Below are 11162 nucleotides of genomic sequence, written 5' to 3'. Positions count from 1 at the left end.
TTCAAATATGATGTCAAAGTTTGATAAGTATTGGAAGACAATTTATGGGATAATGGCTATAGCTGCAGTTTTAGATCCACGTTACAAATTAAAGTTAATTGAGTTTTACTTCCCTAGAATTTATGGAGATAGTTTTTTTCTTGAAGTGGAAAGGATTAAAAAAATTTGTTCAGATTTGGAAATAGAATATCAGCTGAAGCATGAAGGTGAAAGTGATGATTATCATGCTAGAAATTTAGATGGAACCTCACAGAATATCGAATTTGATGATTTTAATAATTATGACTTGTTTGTATCAAATTCCAATAATATGAATCAGAAACAATAGTTTGATGCATATTTGGATGAACCTGCCTTACCTCGAACATCTGATTTTGACATTTTGAGTTGGTGGAAATTGAATGGTGTCAAGTATCCAATTTTACAAGAAATTGCAAGAGACATATTAGCCATCCCGTTATCTAGTGTTGCATTAGAGTCTGCTTTTAGTACTTATGGTAGGATTGTAAGCCCACATTGTAACAAACTTCATCCAAAGACGATAGAGGCTTTGATGTGCGCTCAAAATTAGATTGCAACTGAAGTTTTGACAGGTTAGTTTGTTTATTTTGTTTTACATCTTTCTATCATTTAATATATTAATAAATATTTTCTTTTATTACAAATATTTGACAATGTAAAGTACTAGCATGGGAAAAAAAATGGTTACACATTTAGCAACTGTTTTAGAAGACGCATACGATTTTGATGAAGATAACGTGGTGACTAAGGTATGTTAAAGGATTAACATTATTTCATGGTCTAATTTTTTTTTTTTGTGACATTATTTGTTTATTACATTTTAAATGTAGGAATGAATACAACTAAGGATGAGATGATGCCAAGAAAGGTGAAAGATTTGATTGTGAAGTCGTTGAAGAGAGAATGACGAGTTTTATTGAATTTTAAGTTGTAAACTTATTTGAATGTATAAGACGTTTGTCTTTAATTGACTTCCTTATTCAAACTTTATTGAATTTTAAGTTGTAAAGTTATTTAATGGATTTGTTAGCTTTTAAATTGTCAATTGTATTTATTTCATAGAATAGTCTATTGTTTTTTGTTCATTTGTTGTGCATTAGTCAAATTTCAAATAAAATCACTTGAATTAAAAAACGAGAAATTCGATAAACTTATTTCATGGATTTTTTGTGGACTAATCAAATTTTAATTAAAAAAAATGGGGGATCCCCACAGAGAATCCCCGCGGGGAACGGGGAATGGGCCCCGCAGGGATCCCATTTCCCCGAGGATGGGGGCGGGGATGAGGGATAATTTCCCCCACGGGGTTGGGGACGAGGGACGTCCCCCGCCCCTCCCTGGCCCCATTGCCAACCCTACTTATGGACTGTAGCTCGAAGCTCCAACGGTATGTGAATAACTGACTAAACTCTTCAGTCACGGGATCCACCATCTGTTAACTGCCAGACACTCCATTAAAGACCAACAACTGAACTCTCCTTACCACATATATATTATGTGTCCATATTAACCAATCAACGGTGCAATAACCCTTCACAGATCGCTCGTAAGTACAGCTAAGCCAATAGTCGTTATGCCCCTATAGTCACATCTAACTCCTTAAGTACCACTGATTCCTCTAATGAACATAAGTCATAGTCCTACTATGACTGAGTCCTCTCTTCCAAATAGAAGTTGTGGCCACTATGTTCAAGCCCCGGAATCAACCTTTAAGGAGCAATCTATCTACTTACCTCTACTTCGAGGAAGGAGTGGATTCTCATCTTGTGTAACTGAGTTTCCAATTCCTAAATCAGACAAGTCCCCAACAAAGTAGACATGTTGAGTTGGCAATTTGGCCACTCTCACCCATACTAACCAAAGGACTGCCCTCAAAGGTAGGAGTTCCCAAAACACTCAGGATTGAGGTCATGTCACCTATAGTCGTTTAGGTGAGATGTAAGTCTCCAGTATCAACGACGTTATTACAGAGACGAATCATCTCGTTGGTCTGATCTTATACAAACTCTTTGTATAGGACACCCCTGCTTGCATGTCTCCACATGAATGGTCAGGATCTACCATCTGTAGTAGTTCACAATACTTGCAAACCTCTACAAAGTAGGCCGTAACCATAGTGTCACCAGGATCAGGAATCCCTCCTTAATAACTTATACTACAGAGCTATTTAAGTTATCACTTAAGGCATGATCCACTTGTATATCTCATATACATGCTTAAGTTTTCATACAATAACCATGGAGCTTTGTTTATTGGATATGTGTAAATGTCAAATAAAATAACTCTTATTTTATTCATAACAATGTGTATAGATTACAAATTACGAGACTCTGGGAGAATTAGGACACCAATCCCAATAATCTCCCACTTGTCCTAATGCCTCGAAAGACTAATGTATAATACAAGATAAATACATGTACAATATACAATAAACTAGGGCATACCTCAGTATCATATCTCACTTGCCCTAGACAAGATACCGCATGTCCTGCAGACCCAGACTCTCCAGGTGACCTTCGAACACTTTAGCCGTGAGAGCCTTTGTAAACGGATCAGCAACGTTGTGTTCCGACGTGATCTTCGTGACTATCACATCACCGCGATGCACATATCACTGCGATGCACAATCTCCCTGATCAAGTGGTATTTTTGTTCAATATGCTTGCCTCGACAATGACTTCGAGGTTCCTTTGAATTTGCAACAACCCGCTTGTTATGACAATAGAGAGTGATTGGCAAATCCATATTTGGAAAAACTTCCAATTCTGTAAGAAATTTCCTTAGCCAAACAACATTCTTAGTTACTTCACAAGCGGCTACGTATTTGGCTTCCATAGTGGAGTCTGTGATGCATCCTTGCTTGATGCTTCACCATACTACAACTCTTCCCTTCAAAGTGAACACTGACCCCGATATTGATTTACGAGAGTCTTTATCGGTTTGAAAGTCAGAGTCTGTGTATCCTGTAAGGATAAGATCCTTATCTTCATACACGAGCATGTAGTTTCTCGTTCTCTGAAGATACTTGAGGTTGACCGCCGTCCAGTTATCTAATCCTGGATTGGACTGATAATGACTGACAATCCCTACTCCATAGCAAATGTCGGGTCTAGTACACAACATTGCATACATTAAGCTTCTAATAGCTGAAGCATAGGGAATCCGTCTGATCATCTTATCAACTTTTTGAGGTGTCTTAGGATATTGATCCTTAACAAAACGATTCCATGCCTGAAGATTAACAAACCCCTCTTGAAATCCTGTATCCTGTACCTGATCAACATTTGATCGATGTACGATGCCTGAGACAAGGCTAACCTTTTTTTCTTATGATCCCGAATGATCTTGATCCTTAGAACATACTGTGCCTCACCCAAATCTTTCATTTGGAACTGGGCAGCTAGCCACTTCTTAACGTCAGTCAGAAACCCTACATCATTCCCAATGAGTAGGATATCATGTTGGGATTGATGCCCTAAAGTCCTGTGTTCTATAGTTTGTAAATAGTTTGTACAAACGCTTGTAATGTTTAATATACGATATTTACTTCACTTCTTGACTTTGCACATTTAAATCTTTTATTTGCCTTACCACAAACTAATAAACTAAAATTCCTGGTTATCTTTTTGTAACTTAAGCATGTATGTGGTGACTTACAAGTGGATCATGTCTTAAGTGATAGCTAAAAATGGTCTGTAGTATATGGATATAGGAGGAAAACCTTATCTTGGTAATGCTACAGATGCGGCCCGCTTTGTGAAATAGTTATAAATGTTGTGACTTGTCACAGATGGTCTGATCCTGATCATTTGTGTTGGTGATATGCAAGTGGGGACGTCCTATACAAAGAGTTTGTATAAGACCTGGCCGCGAAGTGTTAACGTCTCGTTATATAACACCATTCATGACAGAGACTTCATTTCACTAGGATGACCATTAGTAACATGACCTCAATCCAGAGTGAGTTGGGAACTCCTACCATTGAGGGTGGTCCTTTGATTTTCATGGGTGCAAGTGGCAGTTCGTCGACTCAAACCTACCACTTTGGGGATTCGTCTGATTTAGGAGCTGGGAACTCAGCTACACAAGATGGAATTCACTCCTTCCCCGAAGCAGGGGTAAGTAGATAGATTGCTCCCTTAAGGGCTGATTCCAGGGCTTGAACGATGTGGCGCCACACACCTTCTCTTAACCTGAGAGGTGTTCGCACATAGTAGGACTATCACTACTACAAAATCTACATTACTTGACACTTGCAGTTTTTAATTACTTGACGTTTCTTTGAAAAAAACGTCATGTAATGACCTTTTAGAAAAGAAAATGCCAAGTAAAAGGGTTAAAAAAAGGGAGATTGATGGAATGTTTCAAATATTTTCATGCGATCCATTACTTGACACGTTTTTCATGTCAAGTAATATAAGGTATTGATTGACACGTTTTTCACATCAAGTATATGAAGCTCTTACTTGACATATTTTTCGTGTCAAGTAAACTATAAAAATAATATTCTTTTAATCTTTATTTATTGTTTCCCTCCCTCTCCCATTTTCATTTTCCTCTCAAATTTGGTTTCCCTCCTACCAAAATTATCAAATAAATTATTATTTTAAACAAGTAAAAGGGTTAAATGCCCTAGTAAGAAAAAACTCCTCCACCCTCCTCCACCCCCTCTTCGTAGCATCCCACCAACCACCGACTCTCTCTCTCCACCCAAACTTCAGGTAATTTTAATTTAATTGTATTAAATTATTTGGGTTTTTATTTGCTTGGAGCTAGAGTTTGAGATAATTTGATATGATAATTGGTTCAAATATATTGGTTAAGATATTTGGAATTTTGGATTTGATTTAGTTTAAATTTTTTTAAAAAATGTGGAGGGATTTGAATTAGCTAGAGAATCTAAGATTAAAATTTTGAGACGGAAAAGGAAGATATTTATGTATTTTGTTTAAAAAATAAGGAATTAACTTGATTGGTTTGACTATAATATTTTATTTTATTTTATTTTTATTTTTATTTTATTTTTTTGTTTCCTTTTTCTTTCTCTTCCCCTTCCCTTCTTCTTCCAGCCGCCAGCCCCCCATCTCCACCTTTCTCTCTCGCGCCTCTCCCTCTCTGCAATCCACACGTCCGCCCAACCGTCACTGGATCTGAAGCCGTTTGATGGATCTAAAGTCGTTCGTCGAATTTGCAGGTCGGATCTGAAGCCATTCGTCGCAGCTCTGTTCGTTGCCGCGCCGTCGCTCGACTGAAGATTTGAAGCCATTCGCTGCAGCTCTATTCCTTCGGGTTGCGTTCAACCGACCATCCAATGACCGCTTCTCAGATCTGGCCGATGCCCATCAATCTTTTCGTTGTCGGACGCTGCCGCTTGGGTTTTCGCTAGATCTTGAGTTTTGGCCTAAGTTTTTGGGTTTTTCTTGAAAATTTATCCATTTAAATGTTTGTCCAATACTTATTTAACCCATAAATTTTAGATGATGGATTCACGAATTTGAGGATATTAAACCGCCATCCAATAGTGTTTGAGGTTCGATTTTGGTGTTTTGGGTTAAATTTGATTTGCCTTTAGGTTTTGGGGCCTGAACTTGAATTCTTGGAAGGAGTTGTGTAGGCAAAAGTTTGAGATCTAGAGGTGGTTTTGGGTCAAACCACTACTGGGTAAGGTGCGTCGTTAATTTTTTGGGTAAGGGGTCACAGTTAGTCTCATGTTCTATCTTATTTAATTTATGCATTAAGGTTACAACTATTAGTTATGATAATTTTTAACTTGTTTAATTTGTACTGTTATATTTATATCATAGGAGAAGGAAGTTGTTAGTGCATCAACCACACATGAGGAAGGGAAGAAGGTGAGGAATGTGATCGAGTTTTGTAGCATGCAAAAAGTGAAGACTTTATCAATGGTGGCTTAATATCGCGTAAGTAATGTTATTTGTTTATGATATTTATCACTTTATTAATTAGTAGTAAGTTAACGTGTTCGATCTATTATTGTAGGTATCTACACTCGTTCATTGCTGATTTTAAAAAAGGGTCGACGTTATTTTTGTAGAGCTTGAAAACTTTGTGAGTAGATTAATGACTTCTGACACGGTCATTTACTATAACACTTCATGTAGTTAGTTGTGTATATTTATTTAGTGATCATTCTGAATATTTATACTATACTCTTTGACGAATGTAGGGCAATGACCATTTTTCAGTAAAAAAAAATTTGCAAAAGACTTGAAAAACCACATTCTGGAAAACGGTAAAGGGTAAGTATAGAGCATTGAAAAAATTAATAGAATGATGTTTATTTAATGCATCTGTATGATATGTGTTATTAATTATTGGCTTTGTATTGTAGTGTCTTTTACAAGTGGAAACTGTCGAATGTGGGTATTCGTTATGAGATATATGCTAGAAATCATGACTAAATAGAAGAATATTATCACAGATGCGGTATGTCTTTAAATACTTATATATATTGTAACATTATAGAAGTATGTAAATATAATATATATATATATTATATATATTATATATATATATATATTATATTACTTTCTATGTTTTATAGATTGATACGAGGAGCTCGTACTCGCAACTCGAATTGGATGAAGTATGCGTGGAATGGGCTGAATATTTAGGTCGCTATATCTGATGGACTTCCTATAAATTTTGTGTATGTGGCTACATGGGAATGTCCAAAACTTTTTTGGTGTAAATATTTTGTTCAGCCATTATAGGTTATATACTTCAAAGAAATGTGTGGTGGAGGATAGAATTTTAGTCTTCTGATTTTTGGAATACATAGCACATATAGATTGGTCTTACAATTTTGGAATTATCATATATTGGGGTGGGTTGATAGAGTATATACTGTTGTACGATTGGTCTTGTAAATTTTGGAATCGTTCATATAGACAGTAATAGAAGAATGGAATTGTTTATTTTAGTATTCTGAATTGTTACGTTGGATATATTAGACTGATATGTAGATTTGAAATATGTACAATTGTTTATTTTAGTTGATGAAATTTATTATTGGAACAAATGTATTGCAGGAAATAAGAAATGGAAATTAAATTCGAATGTTTAATTTGGAAAAAAAAAAGCATAGATGACATTGGAAATGTGTCAAGAATTAGATTACTTAATCATTATTTCGTGTCAAGATAAAAATATGTTTGACAAATAAAAAATGTCAAGAGTAATCACAATAATAAGTGTTAAGAATTAATACACTTAACATGTCATTAGTGTCAAGTCTATTATATTTCTTGACACGAACATTGTGTCAAGAATTATTTCTCTTAATGTTTTTACAGTATCAAGTTATGACATTATACTTTACAGTCGAATAGACGACACTTTTATTAGCGTCAAGTAATCTAATGACGACACTTTTATTAGCGTCAAGTAATCTAATTTCTGTAGTAGTGAATGTTATATTGTTCATTAGAGGGATCAGTGGTACTTAAGAAGTGAGATGTAACTATAGGGGCAAAACGGTAATTGGTCCAAGTGTACTTACGAGCATCTATGAAGGGTTATCTTACTCATGATTGGTTATATCCGATGGACACAGAAATATATCTGTGGTAAGAAGAGTTCAGCTGTCGGTCTTTAGTGGAATGTCTGACAGTTAATGGATGGTGGATCTCATGGCTAAAGAGTTTAGTCAGCTATTCATGTACCGTTGGAGCTTCGAGCCATAGGTCCATAAGGTCCCCTTGGTAGCTTGGATACAAATTAAGAATCGGTCATGACAAGAGGGAGTTCGATTATATATGATATAATTGAACTGGTTAATTGTATATGATCTGATTGACTAAATGAATGAGATACATTAATTTGGAAGAAATTGGATATAAATATGATTTATATCAAGTAGAGGAGAAAATACTGTAGTTGATATATGATATCAAACTATAGGTTATGAATATAATATGATTATATTTATTTTTTTTTATTAATTGGACGGTTATGAGATAATTGCCTACTGTTTTCTCTGAAATCATGCGTTAGTGGGAAGTTCAAGTCAGTTTTAGTAACTGAAGAATAAAATGAAAATGATTTTTTCATTTACAAAAGATATATGCATAATTACTCACGGTGTGATTAGCAATCGATTGCATAGTATTTGAGAGCCTATACGATAGCGCTTCGCGTTTACTAAACGATTGCACACCCACGCGCACATTCACTAAACGATCGCTCACCATTTCCTAGACGATCACTTAGCTTCTGAGCTGAATTAAACGATCGTATAGACGATCGCCTAGCTTTTACTACATGATCGTGTACATCGCACTAAACGATCAAGCACCTGATTGTACGATATTCTTTCCTTTCTCCCACTTGCTTGATCTTTAGTACACGATTGCATTTCCTCCTTACCTCTGCCAAATCCAAACAAAGCCCACCCTTTGGATTCTCACTCCGAGAATATTGAGGGCTCCGGGTGGTGGTGTCGTTCCCATTTTTTGGTGTTCATGCGAAGCCGTTCGTGGTAGACGACGGGAGAGTTGCTGAACGATTGCATGACGTTCTAGCAAGAGGAGTTCGTTTGCAGAGAGAGCGAGTTTTCAAGTGAAGAAAGTCTTCAACTGGTATGTTCTCTCAGTCTCTTGTATTTTATCCTTTAAGCATGCCAGTAATTTAGTGTTGATAATGCATTTCTATATGTGTGAATGTAAATGTGAAAATTATGTCACAATGATTTGGAAAGATCCGCTTCCGCTAATAGGTCCTCTTGTATAGCAATAGGGCATCCAGGTTTCGAAATCATATATAAAACATAATTCTAAGCCAAATGAGTCATAGCACTTAGCATGTTCTATTCATCAAATGAAGAGGCTTGAGCCAAGGTTGAGCAGATCAGTTTGGGTCTCTTCCTCTTTTCCATGCCCAAATGGGTGCATGCATTAAGCATGCCTCGAGAGTGTGGGTTTTTGCTCAAGTTTCATTCTTTTATAGTTTAATGCTGATTAAGCCCTCTAGTATATAAATCTATCGGCCATAGCAATTTATTAAAATTTCGTGGTGGTTGGATGTTACAACTTCGATTTTGAAGTTGTTGTAAAAGTGTAGGTGGTATTACACGAAATTAGGTTATTACTCTTTGTTCTGTTTTGGTTTTTAGCCTTTTACATTTATTTATGATGTCTTTGAAAATGTTGTAATATCGTGTGGAATAAGTTTTGTCGTATGTTAAATAACCTTTGTTTCAACAAGATTGAGAGATACAATGTTGAATCAATTACTTTGTTACAAAAATTAAAAATAAAATAATAATTATTTTTTGTTTAGCATTTGATCTCATTGAAACTATTTAAAGGAAGTGTAGAATTTTTTAAAATTAAAAAAGTAGCTTTCAAAAAGTTGTTTTTATTTTTAGAATTTGGTTAAGAATTCAAAAATTGTACTTAAAAGAAAAGACAAATTTAATTTCCATTGGGAGTTCCTTTCTTTTTTGAAAACTTTTTTTTTTATTAATTTAACCTCTCGATGCTCTATTTAATAGATTTAATTTGTGGTGGAATATAAATTAAAATTATCGTAGTCTTGTACTCCCACGTTTTAATTACCTCCATGTCATGAGATCCAATGAAGCTTAATTAATGAGAAAAATACAACATTATTGTAGATTTTGAAGGGAGTATAATTATTTGTATTTCTTCAGTTTTAATATAAAAATATTTCAATACATTAACTAGGGGAAATATGTAATAACTTTAATTAAAAAAATATAGAATAAACAAAAAAAAAGGCTTACATGTTCATTATACATTTTAAAGTTTTAGTTAGACTTATTACATAGAGACTAAATACATTTGAAGTATAAGGACTCAATTTATAATTTTTTTTTCCATTTCATTTGTTATTAGACATTGAAATTGTATTAAAAAAAATAACTAAAATTTTGAGATAAATGCAAAATTGTAAATAATGTGAAGAAAAAAAAAACACTAACCGCCTTTTTCCCGCGTTAACCCTACGGTCTCGTAGAAGCAAACGCGTGGCATGTACTCTTTTAACAAATCCCCCCGATTACAATTCAAAACTCGCCACGTCCTCTCCAATATATCAACCGTTACTGACGTGGCACCGTCTTCCTCGTGATTGAAAATTAATAGACGCATAATGTGGGTCCACGTCCACGTGTCAAAATCAAGTGGGATATATTGTTTTGCTTACAATGGTAGGGCATGCACCAGATTCATTCCGGCAATCTATATAAACAAAATCCCATTTCATTTTGAGTACCCGAATTTTGGTTGGTGAAATCAGAAATGATTTGAGAAGCCCTAAATCGAAAGTTTTCATTGAAATTATGAGCCCTCAACCACAGCAGCAGCTCCATGGAAAGAGGGATAATCAGAATCAGAGCATCAACAATGGCAATGGTAATGGCAATAAACCATTGTGTCCACCTCCATTGAAGATCAATAAGGATTCTCATTTGATCCGAAAATCTTCCTCTTCTTCAAATACTTCTTCTCCTTCTTCGTCTTCATCTTCCACTACCTCTCTTGTCAATGGCGTTAAGCCGCCTCAACGGCATCCGGTGATTATATACACGCATTCTCCAAAAATTATTCATACACATCCTCGAGATTTCATGGCGTTGGTTCAAAAGCTAACCGGAATGTCTCGATCTGATGATGAAGCTTCTACAAAGGCGACCACGAAATCCGTCGATGAGAATAATAAAGGGTCTAAAAAAGCTGTTGTGAATGACGATAATGAATCGTCTTCTGTTGTGACGACGGATGAAAATTGCTGCGGCGGCGGAAGCGGTGTGGTGGAAGGTGGTCAGGTTAATTCGTGTTTTGGTGCGGCGATTTTTGAACCACCGCCGCCACCACCTCCGCCACAACTAGCGAATTCTTACCTAACGAATATTCCGGTTTATAGGCCGAATTCGACGGAGTTTTTGTGCACTAATCAACCGTCGTTTTTTAACTACGATGATTCTTTGCTTTTTGGTGCGCACAATATTCCTTCTCTTTCGTCCAACGGAATCAATGATTTCTGCGAATATAGCGAATTTTAGAATGATTTTTCTTTTTTAATTTACTTTAAATAGTTGAGTTTGGAGAGGGATTAATTATTTGATTTCATTTGATTTTTTTAATGCAATAAAATAT

General features: G+C 35.5%; 1 protein-coding gene and 2 long non-coding RNA genes across 3 annotated transcripts; all 3 read left to right on the top strand.

Annotated features, from left to right (window-relative positions):
• The first annotated feature begins 5047 nt into the window (after positions 1 to 5047).
• LOC120080961 lies at positions 5048 to 6232 on the top strand. Its single transcript, XR_005482688.1, has 3 exons — positions 5048 to 5707; positions 5826 to 5942; positions 6209 to 6232. It is a non-coding gene; the product is annotated as an uncharacterized LOC120080961 (long non-coding RNA).
• A 137-nt stretch (positions 6233 to 6369) lies between these two features.
• Positions 6370 to 6967, top strand: LOC120080996. The gene is made up of 2 exons (XR_005482689.1): positions 6370 to 6468; positions 6587 to 6967. It is a non-coding gene; the product is annotated as an uncharacterized LOC120080996 (long non-coding RNA).
• Positions 6968 to 10009: 3042 nt separating this feature from the next.
• Positions 10010 to 11111, top strand: LOC120069074 (VQ motif-containing protein 20). Its single transcript, XM_039020749.1, has one exon. It carries the CDS (start codon positions 10346 to 10348, stop codon positions 11066 to 11068), a length of 723 nt encoding a protein of 240 aa, XP_038876677.1. The 5' UTR covers positions 10010 to 10345; the 3' UTR covers positions 11069 to 11111.
• Positions 11112 to 11162: the final 51 nt, after the last annotated feature.

Source organism: Benincasa hispida, chromosome 1 (assembly GCF_009727055.1).
Source record: "Benincasa hispida cultivar B227 chromosome 1, ASM972705v1, whole genome shotgun sequence".
In the NCBI taxonomy this organism is placed as follows: domain Eukaryota; kingdom Viridiplantae; phylum Streptophyta; class Magnoliopsida; order Cucurbitales; family Cucurbitaceae; genus Benincasa; species Benincasa hispida.
Note: the sequence above shows the minus strand (reverse complement) of the source record. Positions and strands in the feature narration are given on the sequence as shown.